Source organism: Triticum urartu, chromosome 2A (genome assembly GCF_056163025.1).
Source record: "Triticum urartu cultivar PI428250 chromosome 2A, HENAU_Tu73, whole genome shotgun sequence".
NCBI classification, from domain to species: Eukaryota; Viridiplantae; Streptophyta; class Magnoliopsida; order Poales; family Poaceae; genus Triticum; species Triticum urartu.
Genome location: NC_141874.1, coordinates 742,886,498 through 742,904,185, shown reverse-complemented (window position 1 = coordinate 742,904,185; position 17,688 = coordinate 742,886,498). Strand labels below are relative to the sequence as shown.

The 17,688-nt window shown below is 50.3% G+C and overlaps 3 protein-coding genes and 1 pseudogene across 3 annotated transcripts; 1 reads left to right on the top strand and 3 right to left on the bottom strand.

Moving 5' to 3' along the window:
• Positions 1-3,039: 3,039 nt before the first annotated feature.
• On the bottom strand, positions 3,040-3,603 carry LOC147987551 (uncharacterized). Its single transcript, XM_087542428.1, has one exon. It carries the CDS (start codon positions 3,601-3,603, stop codon positions 3,040-3,042), a length of 564 nt encoding a protein of 187 aa, XP_087398554.1.
• Positions 3,604-3,766: 163 nt separating this feature from the next.
• On the bottom strand, positions 3,767-6,233 carry LOC147987550 (uncharacterized; annotated as a pseudogene).
• A 3,379-nt stretch (positions 6,234-9,612) lies between these two features.
• On the bottom strand, positions 9,613-12,054 carry LOC147987549 (uncharacterized). The gene is made up of 3 exons (XM_087542427.1): positions 11,684-12,054; positions 10,789-11,049; positions 9,613-10,630 (listed from the first exon to the last, which is right to left on the bottom strand). Exons 1-3 carry the CDS (start codon positions 12,052-12,054, stop codon positions 9,613-9,615), a joined length of 1,650 nt encoding a protein of 549 aa, XP_087398553.1.
• A 385-nt stretch (positions 12,055-12,439) lies between these two features.
• LOC147987548 (uncharacterized) lies at positions 12,440-14,034 on the top strand (the record flags this gene model as incomplete). Its single annotated transcript, XM_087542426.1, has 1 exon — positions 12,440-14,034. A coding segment is annotated over one exon (792 nt), but the record flags the coding sequence as incomplete, so codon positions are not given.
• Positions 14,035-17,688: the final 3,654 nt, after the last annotated feature.

The following is a 17,688-nucleotide window of genomic DNA, read 5'->3' as shown; positions in this document are numbered from 1 at the left end:
CTGATGAAGGAAGATGCCGCCGGGTCGCCGAACAACCCCAATGCCAAGGAAATAATGTAGAGCGCCCAGGTCCTTGATGGCAAACTCATCACGCAGCCGGAGAGTAATCTGCTGAAGAAGGGTTGCGGAGGAGGCCGTCAGGATGATGTCGTCGACGTACAGGAGCAAATATGTAGTCGTGTTGCGCGGCGATAGACAAACAACGAGGCATTCAAGCGAGTAACGCTGAAGCCTAGTGTCTGAAGGAACCCAGCGATACGCTGGTACCAGGCGCGAGGTGCTTGCTTGAGCCCGTACAAAGACCGGGACAACAAACACACATGCCCAGGAAGAGATGCGTCGATGTAACCGGTGGGCTGCTCACAGTAAACCTGCTCCTCAAGATGACCATGAAGGAAGGCGTTGGATACATCCATCTGATGAACCGGCTAGCCTCAGGAAACCGCCAGCTGGAGAATAGTGCGGATCGTGCCCGGTTTGACAACCGGTGCAAACGTCTCAGTGAAGTCGACACCAGCACGCTGCCAAAAACCACGAACCACCGAGCGAGCCTTGTAGCACTCAAGTGTACCATCCGAGCGGGTCTTATGGCGAAAGAACCACTTGCCCATGATGACATTGGCGCGAGAAGGCCAAGGAACCAGTGTCTAGGTACGGTTTTGCTGAAGAGCGTCAAACTCTTCCTACATCGTAGCAAGCCAGTGAGGATCACGAAGGGCTGCTCTGGCGGACGCAGGGATCAGTGACAGCTCGGCAGTGGAGACGGCGAGGAGATACTTGTCGCTGGAGTACCGCAGACTCGGGGGGTGAACGCCGGCTCGAGCCCAAGTGAGGGGGCGAGACGGCAACTTCGGGATGAGGCCCGAGGAGGCGGCCGGCGAGGCGGCCGATGATGGCCAGCGAAAGGGCAACACCCGAGGCACTCGAGGAAACCGGTGAGAGCGCGTTTCCCGAGGCACCCAAGGCGGGCGAGGCGCCTGAGGCAGCAGGGCCGGCCGAGACGCCTGAGGCAGCGGGAGAGGGCGCCAGTGGTGAAGCCGGCGGAGACGGCGACGATGGCGTGGGGGCGCAACTCGTCCCACGGCGCAAGGACCGCCAAAGCCCAGAGGTGGTCCGAGAGCCGAGCGAGGCCATCCACCTTACGGGGTCGCTGTAGGGCCGCCGGTGGCGGCGGCGATGGGGCGACGAGAGGTACCTCTGCTTTAACGGAAACACCTTCCCATCAAAGTAAACGTGTCGGGAGGTGAATACACGATGTGAGATAGGATCGTAGCAGCGGTAGCCTTTGGTGTTAGGTGGGTAGCCGAGAAAGATGCAGGCGACTGAGCAGGGTGCAAGCTTATGAGGCGCAGTGGCGGCGATGCTAGAGTAGCAGAGACAGCCGAAGATGCGAAGCTCATCATAAGAGGGTGGTGCACTGAAGAGAAGGTGATGAGGTGAAAAGTTCCCGCGAGTACGACAGGGGCGGATGTTAATGAGTGATGCGGTGGCGAGAGTGTTAGTCCAAAAGCGCGGAGGCACATTGGCATGAAAAAGAAGGGTCCAAACACAGTCATTAAGAGTGCGAAGGACACGCTCAGCGCGACCGTTCTGTTGCGAAGTGTACGGGCATGTGAGATGAAAAGTCGTGCCATGTGTGGTGTGGAGAGTGCGAACAACTAAGTTGTCGAACTCCTTCCCGTTATCTGTCTAAAACGCGAGAATGGGACGACCAAACTGCGTGAAAACATAGGAGTAGAAAGTGGCGAGAGTGGAGATGACATCCGACTTACGACGCAATGGGAAGGTCCACACATAGTGCGAAAAATCATCAAGTATAACAAGATAATAAAGCTACCTCGTATTACTTGCAACAGGAGAGGTCCAAACATCACTATGAATTAACTCAAACAGGTATGACACAACATGAGAAGATGCCCTAAACGAAAGACGAGCATGTTTGCCGAGACGACATGCATGACACGAGCGATCCTCGATCTTATTACACGTGAAAGAAAAACTCCAAAGTATATGACGAAGGGTGGCGGGGTTGGGATGACCCACGCGAGAGTGACAAAGATCCACTCCGGTGGCGAGAGCGACAGGGGTAGCGGAGGTGGTGGAGGCGGTGGAGTGGACCGGGTAGAGCTCGTCGGGGCTATCACATCGGTGGAGTACCATCCGGGTACGAGCGTCCTTAACAGAAAAACCACACTTGTCAAACACAACGGTAATAGGATTTCACGTGTAAAAGAACGAACAGAGACAAGATTTTTAATAAGATCAGGAGAAACTAAGATGTTAGATAATGACAATGGAGTAGAAGTAGATGTAAAAGATGCATGTCCTATGTGAGTAATGGGAAGGGAGGAACCGTCACCGACGATTATGCGAGAGAAAGTGTGGACGGGATAGGAGGGTGTGGTGGTTACCAGGACGAGCCGCCTTGTGCGCGGTAGCTCCAGTGTCCATATACCAGTCACCGCTGCCGGTGTAGGTGGACGGTGAGGGAGCGGAGTGTAGGGCCGCCAAGAGAGCCGGGTCCCACTATGCCGGTGGGAGGGCGGGCTGCTAGGGCGGGGCTGCCAGGGGTAGCAGCGGCAGCCCACCTGGCTGCAGCGGCTGGCCGTAGGAGAGGGGCCCGTAGGGCGCCGCATAGGGCTACGGTGCAGCGTTGAACGCCTGGTGGGACGAAGGCCGCGCGTCGAGGATACCCGGGACAGGGGCGTGGGGAACCGGCATGGAGTAGGCGTGCACAACACCAGTCCAATGGTTCTGGCCGGCATACCACGGGGCTGGCTGGTACTGCTGCTGCTGGGGGCGGGCCGCTCCTTCCTGAGCACCGGCGCCCAACTGCTACTTGCGGCCACCGCGGCAGCCCCCGTTAGCGGTCAGCTGGGGCGGCGGGAAGGGGGCGGCCGGCGCGAGTGGGAGGGCCAGCGCGGGACGCGCGGCGGTGACGCCTGGCGCCCACGGGTGCCGGCAACGAGAGCGGTGTGGGTCGCCCGAGTCCGGGCCATCCTCATCCGGCGCTCCTCCAGCTTGAGGTACGCCATCACCTTAGTGAAGGTTGGAGGCGGTGTTTCCAAAGTCCTCATTGAGGCCAGCGGTGAGGGTGCTGATGAGGAGCTCATCGTCGACCGTCTCGCCGAGATCGTGGAGCTCATCGGCAAGCTTTTTGAGGCGCATGCAAAAATCGTCGATGGACGAGTCAAGCTGCTGGCACCCGTAAAACTCGCCATGCTGAAGGACCTTGCGCTGCAGTTTGTTATCGATGAAGAGGCCGTTGAGCTTGGTCCAGACGGCATAGGCGTCGTCATCATCATCCACCATCGTGTGGAAGAGGTCGCTGGAGATGGCGAGGTAGAACCAACGGATGATGGTGGCGTCGAGGATCATCCACTCCTCGTCGTGAATCATGAGGCTCGAGTCCACGATGTCATTGACGTGGCCATGGAGTAGGTACTCGCCAAACACCAAGGAGAAGAACCGCTTCCAAGCGGAGTACGACGTGGTGGATTGATCAAGCACCACCGGTACACGCTCGAGGATGTTGAGATCGCGGACGAGGGTGACATCGGGACCGGCGAAGGGGTTGGAAACGGTGGAGGAAGAGGAGCTCATGGCGCGGTGTCGAAGGTGGAGGCGACGCGGGTTGGATGGAGGGGTGTTTGGGTTTGGGGCGGCTCGGGTGCGGGTGGCGCGGGTGGGAGGCGGCGCGGGTTGGGGTTGGGTGGAGGAGGGAGTGCGGAAGCGGGAGAGCAGCGGCGACCGGTGGCAGCGACGGCTAGAGGGAGGCCGCCGGCGGCGGCGTGAGTGGGTAGGGAAGCGGCGACCGGCAGCGGTGACGGGGGCGCGGAGGGTGCGTGGTGGCAGCAAGTCGGGAGGCGGCGGCGGCTAGGGTTAGGTCGACCAACCTGCGATAGATACCATATAGAAGATGAAGTATAGGCTGTGCAATCACAATGCATTGATCGGTGCACCAGGCACATATATATGATGTACAGAGGGAGGCCACAACCTCAATTATACAGATGAATTAGGAGATTGGCCCAAGACACAATATACATGTACACAATATATTCAACACCCTCGATACTACCAGCCTTGCTGACTCAATAGATGTCATCAGTGTGAAGAGGGTAGGAGTATGCCACTAGATCTACTACCATATGTTCAAGCATAAGAGCATCTCCAACAGCCGCGCTAAACAAGCGTCGCGTTGTAAATTTGGCCATTTTAGCGCGTGCGCAACCGGCAGAGTAGCTCCAGCGGACGCGCAATAACCGCGCGCGCGGCATATGAAGTTGGGCGCGCGGTCCGAATCACCATCTCGCGTTGTGTATTTGGGGCGCCCCCTTCCGCGCGCGGCACACACGAGCGCTCGCGCCGCACTCTCTCCTCCCCGCCACCTTCGCCCTGCGCGCGCCGGCGCCGGCGAACTTGACCCGGTGGAGGCACGCACCGACACACCGCTCACCCCATCCTACAGCTGCGACCCCTCCACCGCCGCAAACCCTAGCACGGGGAGCGTTGGCCTCGCCTCTGCCGGAGCTCCTCCGAGCATCGGCCTCGCGCGCGGCTTCTTCATGTCGCCGTGGATGACCTCGGCGGCAGGTGGCCTCGGAGGAGGAAGAATCGTCTTCCGAAGACGAGGACGAGGCTTGATGTGTCTTTCGTTTGTGTCATGAACTTCATTTGCATTTTGAACTTGATTGGATGAACTTGTGGGCATGAACTTTTATTCATTAACTTGTTTGCGTAAAATTTATATGCCATGTTCATTGTATTTTGAATGTTTGACATTCATTTTATGTCCAAAATACAATATATGACAATGCCCCGGCGAGTCGCGCGCGCTGTATTTTTTGCGCGCTGCTGGAGCGGTGCGCGCGCTGCATTTTAGCGCGGCTGTTGGAGCCAGCGCTACCAGCCACGCAAAACCAGGCTACGAACGTGCAGGAAAGTGGTTTTTAGCGTGCGGCGCGTTGGGCGGCTGTTGGAGATGCTCTAATAGCGTTCTCAAGGATGTAGAGCTCCAGTTCGACTAGCCCAGATACATCACAGAATCCAGACATGTGGACCCATTCTTAAGGTGGTGATGCATAGGCCCTTGCGCAGGCGTCACCAACCTCATACCAGGAGGGAAACACCTATCACGACCCACCTGCACACATATATCCCTTGATTTCACTATCCATCTTTGAGTAGGGGACTAAACAAAAAACACATACAGTTGTCATAATTAATGTGTTCAAAAAATTCATAACTAACGATTGAATCACCTACATTCAGTTCCAGTTCTTCTACGAGATTAAAAAAGCCCCATTGTGCAACCATCATCATATGGTCGAATCCGATCTCAAGGTTGACGTTCAGATGCTTCAAATTGATGAAGCTAGTCTGGTTTTCACTGAGTCTTAGCACCTAGAACAGAAACAACGCATGGGCACAAACATAATTATTAAATTCAGATCCAATATTCCGATAGAATTTTTTTAATAAAATAAAATGAAGTCCCACTTCTTTCCAGGGGAAGCCTGATCAACATTCAAAAGTAAAAATAGTTTTTGCACATGAGGAAGAGTGAGCTCAGTGAAGGTGAAGTCAAAACCATATTCATCAAACTCGCTCCTTCTCATGTTTGACACAAAGGTCGCCTCTGCCAACTTTGAAGATCCACTGAGCACAATTTGCATGAGAGAATCGTCGAACTCAAATTTGGTAAGATTCGGAACACGCAACTCTATCATTTTCAGTTTACAATCTCACACACACATGTACTGCAACCGACACAGCTCCTCATGTATGTGTAGACTTGATAAGGAGGAGCACCGCTCTATGTTTATACTCTCAAGAAGAGCATAACTTAGCAAAAGACACTGTAGAGTTCTTAAGGTTTGTGGAAACTAGGGAGGAGCGTTAAGCATACATAGCCAAGATCAAGATACTTGACCAAGAATCGTTTGGGCAGCTGAGATTGCACAACGGGAAAACATGCTTGTACTTGTCGAATCCAGAGCCAAAGCAAGTGATATCGAACTAAAATCAAGAACAATGTGCTTGGGCTTTGACGCAGTGGAAAAGTTGACCCACTTATCTATTCTATACTTATGCTTTTTGCGAAGGCCAAATTCGATAGCAAACTTGTCCAGCGTAGTCGTAGTTGTTATAGAAGTAGACTATAGTAGGCGCAATACACTGTCCGCATTGGCATTGAATTGAAGAGGCTTGGATGCCCGGCCGGTATCCATCGCAGTCACCCTATGCCCAGCTTCGAAGTGTGTGCCCCCCTTCACGGACTGCAGTACCACCTGCACATTGGGGGGAAACTACCATGTCAGGGAAACATGCTAAAAGAAGAATACGAAAAGTATAGTTCTACAACTCCGTTTGAGGTGTCATTTGGACAGTATCTTGGGATAGAAGTTGTCGAAGCTACAAAAAAAATTCACGAAATGAGTGAGCACAAATTTACCGGTCGAATGGGTAGCTTTTTCAGTCAAACGGGCCACCACAGTTAGGTGTCTGTACAGATTTCAAAGGTGTCTTTGGTGAAGACCAGGTCTGGGTGGCATATTGGTAGCTGTCTCCACGAGAAAGCATGCTCATCCTCACGACATCCTTGATTAACAACTCGGGACAATATGTCACGCAGAACATCATGTAATGACCATGAGGAGTCGAGTTGTGGCACGAGCTCAACAGTCACGCTCCTTCCTATGATATATAATGATTTTAATAAGAGCTGGTAATAACTGATATAAATAAGGCGGTTCGATCCTTACATATGGTAGAAAAATTGAAGAGGTTGATCTTGGCCACACATCTCACGTCTGATGTGGGCTATGTTCTCCCTAACACATGTTACTTTTCCTCGAGAATAAAAACATTATTTCTGAGTAATTATGATTTCAGGGGAGAGTTGGGTGCTCGAGGGAGGGTTGTTGTGGGCAAGTGGGCTCCGCGTGGCAAGGGCTACAGTGGCGACGATGGTGTGGAGGTTGGTAGGAGGAGCGGTGTCGCATTCACCGCCTCGACAATAGCGGATCTTGGCGGCATGATGCAGCTGAGTCTCAGCGAGCGACAGATGCATGGTGCTATTTGACGCCTGGCAAGGATGATATGGATCTCCTTTCTGGAGATGGGTCAGCGGTTCGATAGTGATGGCGGCTTCTAAAACATGTGCATGTGGTGTACGCTTTAAGTTTGCTGCACCGGATGTAGGCTCCTCATACATGCAGGCAGACCGGCGATGACCCCGGTTCTAGATGATGGGGAGGACACCCCACATTATCGAGTTTGTAGGTGTGAGTGATGATTTTGGATGGTTTGATGTATGCTCTTGTTAAGACCGTTGTTGAATAATTAATAAATATGGCTGCATGCATCGATTGATGCATAGGTTGGGGGTTTCAAACTCCTTTCGAAAATCAGAAAAAATATGCTATTATCACACATGCGAAGTGACGCCAAACAAAATTACAAAGATCCCAACAACATGGCATTGTTCAAATGACTCGGCAAACACCAAATGGAGAGATTATTGTAGGGTTTGATAAAATAGAAGTTTGTTTGCTACAACCACTATTACAAAAGCATGCATGGTGAGATAACCACCCCACAAGCCAAACCATACCTAGAAATTACCACGGCTCTAAGGCCATGATCACAACACGCTGCAGCTCGATGCCCAACATCATAGAGCATGTGGCAGAGTAGGGAGGAGACCAAGCAGTTACCTGAGCTAGTCAAAGGAGAGGCGTCTAAAGCGCCGTGAACACGCCACCATCGCATGGGGAGAGAACTGCTGCTACATAGTAGAAAACAGGGCTATGGTCACGGGGCAATATTCACATTAGTCCCGTTCAGTCACGAACCGGGACTAATGTGAGCATTGGTCCCGGTTCATGCGGCTAAGGCATTAGTCCCGGTTCACTCGGGCCCTTTAGTCCCGGTTTAAGACATGAACCGGGACTAAAGGGTGCGATGACCTTTAGTCCCGGTTCGTGCCTCAAACCGGGACTAAAGATTACACCTTTAGTCCCGGTTTGACGCACGAACCGGGACTAATGGGGTTGAGACCTTTAGTCCCGGTTCGTACCACGAACCGGGACTAAAGGTTCCATTTTCAAACTCTACCCCCCCCCTCCCCCCCGTGGATCGCCTTTTCAGTTTAAAAAAAATAAAAGAAAATGATGGAAATGTCAAAAAAATAAAAAAAATAAGTTTCCCATGTGATATGTGGTCTAATTGTTGGGAAAATTTGCAAATGTGAATTTTGACTATTTACAAAATCTCTCTGAAATTTGTAAAAATGGGCATAACTTTTGCATACTAATTCAGATGAAAAAGTTTTTTATATGAAAAATCATCTACTCGAAAAGTTACATCCGAATTTAACTGGGGGAACCCCGTTAAACATTTGCAAAATCCTCAAAAACCTAATAGAAAAAAGTTACGGGGCTTTTAAGATCTAGAGTGGAAAAAATCGAAAAATATTCAAACAGTGGGCAAACTGTGGTCAAACAATGGTCAAACTAATTATTCTAGAATATTAGTGTTACTGAATAATTATTTTAGTTATTTCAATTTTGATCAAATCTGGTCAAACTGTGGTCAAACAATGGTCAAACTAATTATTCAAGAAATATTAGTGTTACTAAATAATTATTGTTTTTTAAAACAATAGTTTCAAACTCAAACAGTGAAATGTGTCACTTCATGCTCAAGCAAAATTCCTGAAGGTTAATAGGATTGACATCTTACTATTGTCAGGAAAACAACAAGTGCAGACTTGGAGCGAGGGAGAATAGAACCCGGAAGTTAAGCGTGCTCAGGCTGGGGGAGTAGGAGGATGGGTGACCGTTCGGGAAGTTAGATGATTTGGAATGATGAGGGGTGATTAGAGGATAAATTGAGAAGTGATGAGGGGTGGTGATTATAGACTAGAGGTTAAAATAATTCAGAAATTTGAAAATCAAAAAAAATTCAAAAAAATCATAAAATTTCCTTTGAACAATGCCATGTTGTTGGGATCTTTGTAATTTTGGTTTTTATACTAAATAAATAAACAGTTCAAAGAAACGAACAGAACACACAAAAGTGCAATGAAGCTAGATTGTAATCAATAACCAAAAGTCTATGATGGTCTTGCACTCACACTCTATCTTCTCTTGTCAATCAAATGTAATATACTCGATCCGCAGCAAACTAGCATGCAAAAATTTATAATAGGTGCAAAGCAATAAGCATCCTAAAAACCAAATTAAGGCTGACGACACAGAGAAGAGCACACAAAAGTGCATACCTCTTGATGCAGAACTTGGCAGTCATCCATGGTGCTATGGTACAAACATTGTTCATATAGTTTAACAGTACATCAAACAGATAGGTCACGTTGTTCACATAGTTTTAACACTACATCAAACAGACAGATCGCATTGTTCGCATAGTTTTGACAGTATAGTGGTTCACAACACGGACATAACCAGTAGAGATGATACAACTTATTCCTTCAGATAGCCCTAGCTTCACAACATGGGCGGATTTGCCATTGCAGTGCTGCAGTAGTGCTGGATCCAGGGCGCCTCCAGAACTCCTGCTGCTCCTTCTCCTCTGTCACTGCCACTGCTACTCCTCCCCTGCCCTCCCCGAGTGACCTACCTCCTCTTCCGCATGTTTCATCACAGAGGTCATCTCCTTCCCTGCCCTCTTCGACTGCTCCTCCTCCTCATGTTTCTTCACAGAGCTCATCTCCTCCCCTGCCCTCTTCGACCGCTCCTCCTCCTCCTCCTCCTCCTCATGTTTCTTCACCAAGCCCATCTCCTCCTCCTGTTTCTTCACCAAGCTCATCTCCTCCTCCCGTTTCTCCTCCAAGATCCTCACCTTTGTGCGGCTGACCACCGCTTCTCCCTCAGTTTCCTTCCCTTCTGCCACGATGTCCTCCTCGTCCTCCCCTGGCATCGAACCCACTTTTTCCAGATAGCGCTTGAAATCCATGATGTGATGTGCAATCCAAATCAATTGGTGTATTTGTGGACTTTTGTCTTCTCCTTTTCCCACTGAGAATAGAACGAGGAGCTCTTCTACCTGCCTACATATATCCTCGCAGAACAAGGACACGTTGAGGTTCAAATCTTCCGTCTCATCTTCGGTCTCATCACGCTTCTCAGCTTCCTTGGCCTTGTACCACTGCGGGATGCAGCCAAAATAGCGGCTGAAGATATCGCGTGCACTTGTCCTGATTGCATCCTCCATACTCGCGGATCCTGAGCGTACACCGTAAATGAAAATCCGAAGCTCATCACAATTGTCTTCCCTGTTGATGAGCTCGCTCGCCTGCCTCTGTAGCTCTTTCTTGATGTGCGAGTAAACGATTAGAGCGCTTCTGCATCGCCACTGTGTTACCACTGTGGGAAACATAAAGTCAATGAAGTTTGATCCGGGTTCCAAAAACTCCTCCTTGGGTGGCATCCTCAGCGTGGCCCATAAACCTTGGATGGCATCAGAAATCGTAGACAATTGCCGAATTTGTTCATATCGGCCTTCTCTTTCTTCATTTGAGAGCAGAGCTGCGAGGTTTCCTAGAGGCACACACAGTGGCGGATGTACAGGGTGGCCAGGGTGGGCCGCGGCCCACCCAGGGATTCTGAGACAGGCCATATATATATATTGATTCTAAATGGGCCAGGAAAAAAAGGCGGCCCAATAGACAGACCAGTCCAGATCCCAATTGCTCATCCAGTCCCGCGACGCCCACTGCTCCGTCCGTCCCTCGCACCTGCTCGACCCCGATAGCCGCCTCACCTCGCCGCCGTTCGCGCCCGACGCCCCTGCCGCCGCGCAGCCGCCGAGGAAGCTCCCGGCTCCCGCCTCTTCTCCAGCCCACCCGCCCGGCCCTCGATCCAGGGCTCCAGGCGCATCTCCCTGCGCGCGCGGCGAGCCCCTGTCCCAGCGCGCGGCTGTGCCTTGGCCCTGCCGGAGTCCGGCTGCCTGTGCCCCTGCCGCCGCTCGTCGAGCGGCTGCCTGGCGGCCCTGGCGACATTGTTTCTCTTTTCCAAAGAGAAGCTATGAAGATAGGGAAAAAGAAGAAGGCAGAGAATATGTCGGATGTGGCTGAAGAGCAGACCCATAAAGTTGTGTATGCCGGTTGTGATCGAAGAGTAAGTTGATCTCTCGGTTAAGCTTGTCCAAACAGGGAGACATATAGTTCATCATTTGGTGTACTTGCTTTTAAAATTTGTATTGATTCTCCCGGTGGCAACGGCAAATGTTGAGAGAGCATTTTCTGCCATGAGTTTTGTCAAGAACAAGTTGAGAAATAAGATGGGTGATAGTCTTTTGGATGATTGCCTAGTCACATACATTGAGAGGGATGCTTTCTCCGAGGTGAATGAAGATGACATAATTGATACCTTCATGGCAATGCAAAAACGTAGGCCAGAAAGATAGTCTTTTTGAACTTCTCAAGGTATGTGCTATGGTTCATGCACTATTTACTATGTAGGCTTCTTTATGCAAAACTGAGATTTAATTGAGAATTTTAGTGTGTTCGTAAGACCATATTGATCTATTTCTATGTGCTATCAATAATTAGTTAGAATGTTCACATGTCATATTAGTTATCAAAAAAAATTTAGGCGGACCACCCTGATGTTAAATGCTAGCTCCGCCACTGGGCACACATATCTGCCGGGCGAACCCGAACACGGCGCGGTCTAAATCACTCGTCCCACCATCAACCGTCTCATCTACCTTCTCCTTGAACCACCACCGGATGGGGCCACAATAGCGGCTAAAGATATCGCGCGCACTTGTCTCGATCGCACACTCCATATGCCTACCTCCGCCTCCCGAGCACACAAGGTAAACAAAAGCCCGAAGCACAATATCATTGTATTCCCTGTCGATGAGCACGCCCGTCTGCCTCTGCAACTCTGCCTTGATGTGTAAGAAATCACTCAGGGCGCTTCTGGGTATCTCGTGTCTTGTTACCACTGCCGGCAATGAGGAGTCATCGAGCTTCCCCACTGTCGGAAACGATGGGTCGTCGTTGGGTGACCCGTACTCCATCACCACCTCGATCGATCTACCTCTCGCCGTCGCTGGTAGCAACAATTAGGTTCCTATATACGATGCGGGCTGACGGCGGGCGGGGTGTTTACACGGGGTCTCGCTCGGTGTGTTTATATGGCGGACGGGTGTTTGTACGTGATCGAAACAGATTCCTACGATGCGGGCTGATGGGGAGGCCATCTGTTTCAATCACGCCCACGCCAGCCCACGCAAAAATCGAGTCGTCAATTGTTGCAAAGAAAATATCGGGTCATCAATAACTTTCCTTTCCTTTCCTGTTTTTCGTTTTAAATAAATACCGGACCTCTCGGCGGCGCCGCCGGTCGAGCACAAGGTCAAGGTCAAGGAGGAGTCATCCATCCACTGCCTATTCCGACTGTAAACACCAGGGAGTCAAGGAGGAGTCATCCATCCGCTGGAGGAGCCTGGCCTGCGCCAAAGAATTCTCTTCCTCTGCGACCACTGCCACGGCCCTGGTATTAAAAAAGAGGTTGTGTACGTCGAGGTCTCGTTCCTGCTCTTCGACCCGCCGGACGTCTCCTCCTTCTCAGTCCGGTGCCACGGCCTGCGCGACGACGGCGTGCCGCACCACGCGTGCATCGTCGGCGTCGTCGACGACCTGGTCCTCCTCTACATCGTCCTGGAGAGCTGTAAACCAGGGCTCTACTTGGTGTACAGGGCGGACGGCACCGGCCATGGGAGCCCGTCGCTCGAGGTCCTGCCGTGCCCTTCGCGCTCTTTCCACCCCACCCTGTCGGTCGGCATCCTGCCCCTCGCCGCCGCCGGCGGGGAGGTCTCCGGCTACCTAGTGGTCGCCTACATCTGCCTCCGGGTTATCGAGGACGCCTTCAAGTGTGAGCTCTTCGTCTACTCCTCCATGACCGGAGCTTGGAGCATGAAGCTAGCCCCGCTGGCCCTCGACTGCGACACGGACTGGAACGCCATCAGGAACCATAGGACCGGCAAGGTGATCACCGTCGTCCGTCGGCCGAGACTCGCTGGGCTGGGTCGATCTCTAGTGGGGTATCCTGCTCTGCAGCTTCCACAACGAGGAGGAACCCGTCGTAGTAAGTCTGATCGAGCTGCCCGACCCTATGCCGGGCAACGAGGACCGCTTCGGGAAATCCTCGGCGCCGTCGTGCCGGGACATTATCTGCGTCGGCAATCAGATTAAGTTCGTCGAGGTGGACTACCATCGGAGTGCCCATGGTCTCAGCTTGGGCTATGCCAGCACGGATTTTGGCTGGAAGGCGAGATCCTGGAGCCAGACGCTCTCTTCAGAGGATTGGTACGACTGCTTTGAAGTAGACACGGATGAGATCCCCATGTGTGACGAGGTATAGTCCAGTTTGTTCCCTGGTCCGCGGGATGATGAGAAGGTGGAGAAGCCATCGTTGAGCCAGCTGATCTGCTACGCTCCCACCCTGAGCATTGAGGATCAGGATGTTCTCTACATAATGTCACTAGTAGAAAACAGGGTTTTGGTTCAGACTGGGTCAGCCCATTAGTCCCGGTTCAGTTTAGAACCACGTGGGCCATTGGTTCCGGTTCATCTGGACCTTTTGGTCCCGATTGGTGGGATGAACCGGGACCAATGGGCCTCGCTCCTGGCCCACCATCATTGGTCCCGGTTGGTGGCTTGAACCGGGACCAAAGGCTCCCCTTTAGTCCCGGCTCATATCACCAACCGGGACCAATGAGGTGCATATATATACCCCCTCGCGCAAGAGCAGAGCACAGTGCTCTGTTTTTTCTGGCCGAGGGGGAGAGGGCTTTGTGGTGCTCTAGCTCACCTCCTATGCACATGAAGTGTTCGATGGAATGCCCGAGCCACACTACTTAAGTTTTCTCCTCTCGAAGCTCGACCTCCAAACTCCATTTTCCTCGAGATTTGTCTAGATTTAGCGGTCCGTCACGCCCCGTCCCCGTCTTCACCGCCGTCGATCACCCGCGCCGATCTCATCACCGACACCACCGTGGTGAGCCTCTTGTTCTTATCTTCTTTCTGGAAGGAAAAATATTCTTACTTGTATGTTTAGGTAGATACTTGTATCATTTTCTTACATTTATTATTGCATCTTATATAGTGCGATGGTTTTGGTATCCGCCCCGGTCGGCCCTCGTCCTGTCTATGATTCGGATGTGGTATGTATATTATCTTTATAACTATTGGTTCATTTATTGTTTATGAAAATTATGCCGACCAACGTGACATAGATTTTATTTATCTAGGATGTATGTGAATCGGAAATGCCAACCGACCCTATTGTCGAGAGGTTAAATTTAGTTGAAGAAGAAAACAATTTGTTGAAGGAAAAAATAAAAAAAATTGAGGAGGAGAATATGATATTGGAGTTGCATGTTGCGGATGTCGTCGATGATCACAAGATCAAGATGGATGCAATGCGCTTGAAGATTAGAAAGATTAGAAAATATGCCATTCATACCGAGGCTTGGTATCATTATGCCGTTGGATCAATTGTTACCTTGGTTGCGATTATGATCGCATTTGTTTTCGCATTGAAATGTTTTACATAGTTTCAATGTATGGTTTAATTAATTAGATGCTCTGGAGAGCTATATGTTGTTAGATGAGAACTATGTATGCACTTTGGTTTTAATGTGATGATGAACTTCTATTAATTTGGACACTTAATTATATATAATGCACGCAGATGAACCGGCAATGGATGTACGGTGACAGACACACCCGCGAGTACATTAAGGGCGTGCATGAGTTTCTCGATGCGGCTGAGGCAAACAAGCAGAATGGTTTTATGTGTTGTCCATGCACTGAATGTGGGAATACGAGGTCTTACTCTAACCGGAAAATCCTTCACTCCCACCTGCTTTACAAGGGTTTCATGCCACACTATAATGTTTGGACGAAGCACGGAGAAATAGGGGTTATGATGGAAGACGGCGAAGAAGAAGACTATGATGACAACTATGTGCCCCCTGAATACGGTGATGCTGCAACGGGGGGAGCTGGTGAAAATCAAGAGGAACCAGACGATGTGCCCAATGATGCTGCAACGGGTGAAGCTGCTGAAGATCAAGAGGAACCAGACGATGTGCCCGATGATGATGATCTCCGCCGGGTCATTATCGATGCAAGGACGCAATGCATTAGTCAAAAGGAGAAGCTGAAGTTCGATCGCATGTTAGAGGATCACAAAAAAGGGTTATACCCCAATTGCGAAGATGGCAACACAAAGCTCGGTACCGTACTGGAATTGCTGCAGTGGAAGGCAGAGAATGCTGTGGCTGACAAAGGATTTGAGAAGCTACTGAAAATATTGAAGAAGAAGCTTCCAAAGGATAACGAATTGCCCGACAGTACATACGCAGCAAAGAAGGTCGTATGCCCTCTAGGATTGGAGGTGGAGAAGATACATGCATGCCCTAATGACTACATCCTCTACCGCGGTGCATACAAGGATCTGAACGCATGCCCGGTATGCGGTGCATTGCGGTATAAGATCAGACGAGATGACCCTGGTGATGTTGACGGCGAGCCCCCCAGGAAGAGGGTTCCTGCGAAGGTGATGTGGTATGCTCCTATAATACCACGGTTGAAACGTCTGTTCAAAAACGAAGAGCATGCCAAGTTGATGCGATGGCACAGTGAGAACCGAAAGAAAGATGGGAAGTTGAGAGCACCCGCTGACGGGTCGCAGTGGAGAAAAATCGAGAGAAAGTACTGGGATGAGTTTGCAAAGTACCCAAGGAATGTATGGTTTGCTTTAAGCGCGGATGGCATTAATCCTTTCGGGGAGCAGAGCAGCAATCACAGCACCTGGCCCGTGACTCTATGTATGTATAACCTTCCTCATTGGATGTGCATGAAGCGGAAGTACATTATGATGCCAGTTCTCATCCAAGGCCCTAAGCAACCCGGTAACGAAATTGATGTGTACCTAAGGCCATTAGTTGAAGAACTTTTACAGCTGTGGAATGAAAACGGTGTACGTACGTGGGATCAGCACAGACAGGAGGAATTTAACCTTAAGGCATTGCTGTTCGTGACCATCAACGATTGGCCCACTCTCAGTAACCTTTCAGGACAGACAAACAAAGGATACCACGCATGCACGTACTGTTTAGATGACACTGAAAGTATATACCTGGACAAATGCAGGAAGAATGTGTACCTGGGCCATCGTCGATTTCTTCCGACCAACCATCAATGTCCAAAGAAAGGCAAGCATTTCAAAGGCGAGGCAGATCACCGGAAGAAGCCCGCCATGCGCACTGGTGATCACGTGCTTGCTATGGTCAATGATTTACACTACGTAATCTTTGGAAAGGGTCCCGATGGACTAGCTGTTCTGAATGACGCTGAGGGACACGCACCCATGTGGAAGAAGAAATCTATATTTTGGGACCTACCCTACTGGAAAGACCTAGAGGTCCGCTCCTCAATCGACGTGATGCACGTGACGAAGAACCTTTGCGTGAACCTGCTAGGCTTCTTGGGTGTGTATGGGAAGACAAAAGATACACCTGAGGCACGGGAGGACCTGTAATATTTGCACGAAAAAGACGGCATGCCTCCGAAGCAGTATAAAGGTCCTGCCAGCTACGCTCTTACGAAAGAAGAGAAAGAAATCTTCTTTGAATGCCTGCTCAGTATGAAGGTCACGACTGGCTTCTCGTCGAATATAAAGGGAATAATAAATATGCCAGAGAAAAAGTTTCAGAACCTAATGTCTCATGACTGCCACATGATTATGACGCAACTGCTTCCGGATGCATTGAGGGGGCTTCTACCGGAAAACGTCCGATTAGCCATTGTGAAGCTATGTGCATTCCTCAATGCAATCTCTCAGAAGGTGATCGATCCAGAAATCGTACCAAGGCTAAGGAGTGATGTGGTGCAATGTCTTGTCAGTTTCGAGCTGGTGTTCCCACCATCCTTCTTCAATATCATGACGCACGTCCTAGTTCATCTAGTCGACGAGATTGTCATCCTGGGGCCCGTATTTCTACACAATATGTTCCCCTTTGAGAGGTTCATGGGAGTCCTAAAGAAATATGTCCGTAATCGCACTAGGCCAGAAGGAAGCATCTCCATGGGCCATCAAACAGAGGATGTTATCGGGTTTTGTGTTGACTTCATTCCTGCCTTAACAAGATAGGTCTCCCTAAATCGCGGTATGAGGGGAGACTGACTGGAAAAGGCACTCTTGGAAGAGACTCAATAATATGCAGGGACGGATATTCTTGGTCTCAAGCACACTACACAGTTCTACAGAACTCTACCTTGGTGACCCCGTATGTCGATGAACACAAGAACAGTCTGCGCTCCAAACACCCGGAGCAGTGCGACGACTGGATTACATGTGAACACATCAGGACTTTCAGCAGTTGGTTGGAAACACGTCTCAGAGGTGACAACACTGTTTGTGATGAGTTGTACTTGTTGTCCAGGGGACCATCTTTGACTGTATTGACTTACAAAGGATACGAGATAAATGGGAATACATTTTACACGATCGCCCAAGATCAAAAGTGCACCAACCAAAACAGCGGTGTCCGCTTTGATGCAGCAACCGAGAGCAGAAAGGATATATATTATGGTTACATAGTGGACATATGGGAACTTGACTACGGACCTAATTTTAAGGT

Excerpts from the sequence above, each read along its gene's own strand:
- LOC147987551 (XM_087542428.1), bottom strand. The coding sequence starts at position 3,603 with ATGAGCTCCTCTTCCTCCACCGTTTCCAACCCCTTCGCCGGTCCCGAT.
- LOC147987549 (XM_087542427.1), bottom strand. The coding sequence starts at position 12,054 with ATGGAGTACGGGTCACCCAACGACGACCCATCGTTTCCGACAGTGGGG. Across the intron at positions 11,050-11,683 it reads TTAGACCGCGCCGTGTTCGG|CTTCTCTTTGGAAAAGAGAA; the intron begins GTTCGCCCGGCA and ends CTATCTTCATAG. Across the intron at positions 10,631-10,788 it reads CGGGCGCGAACGGCGGCGAG|AATCCCTGGGTGGGCCGCGG; the intron begins GTGAGGCGGCTA and ends GGCCTGTCTCAG.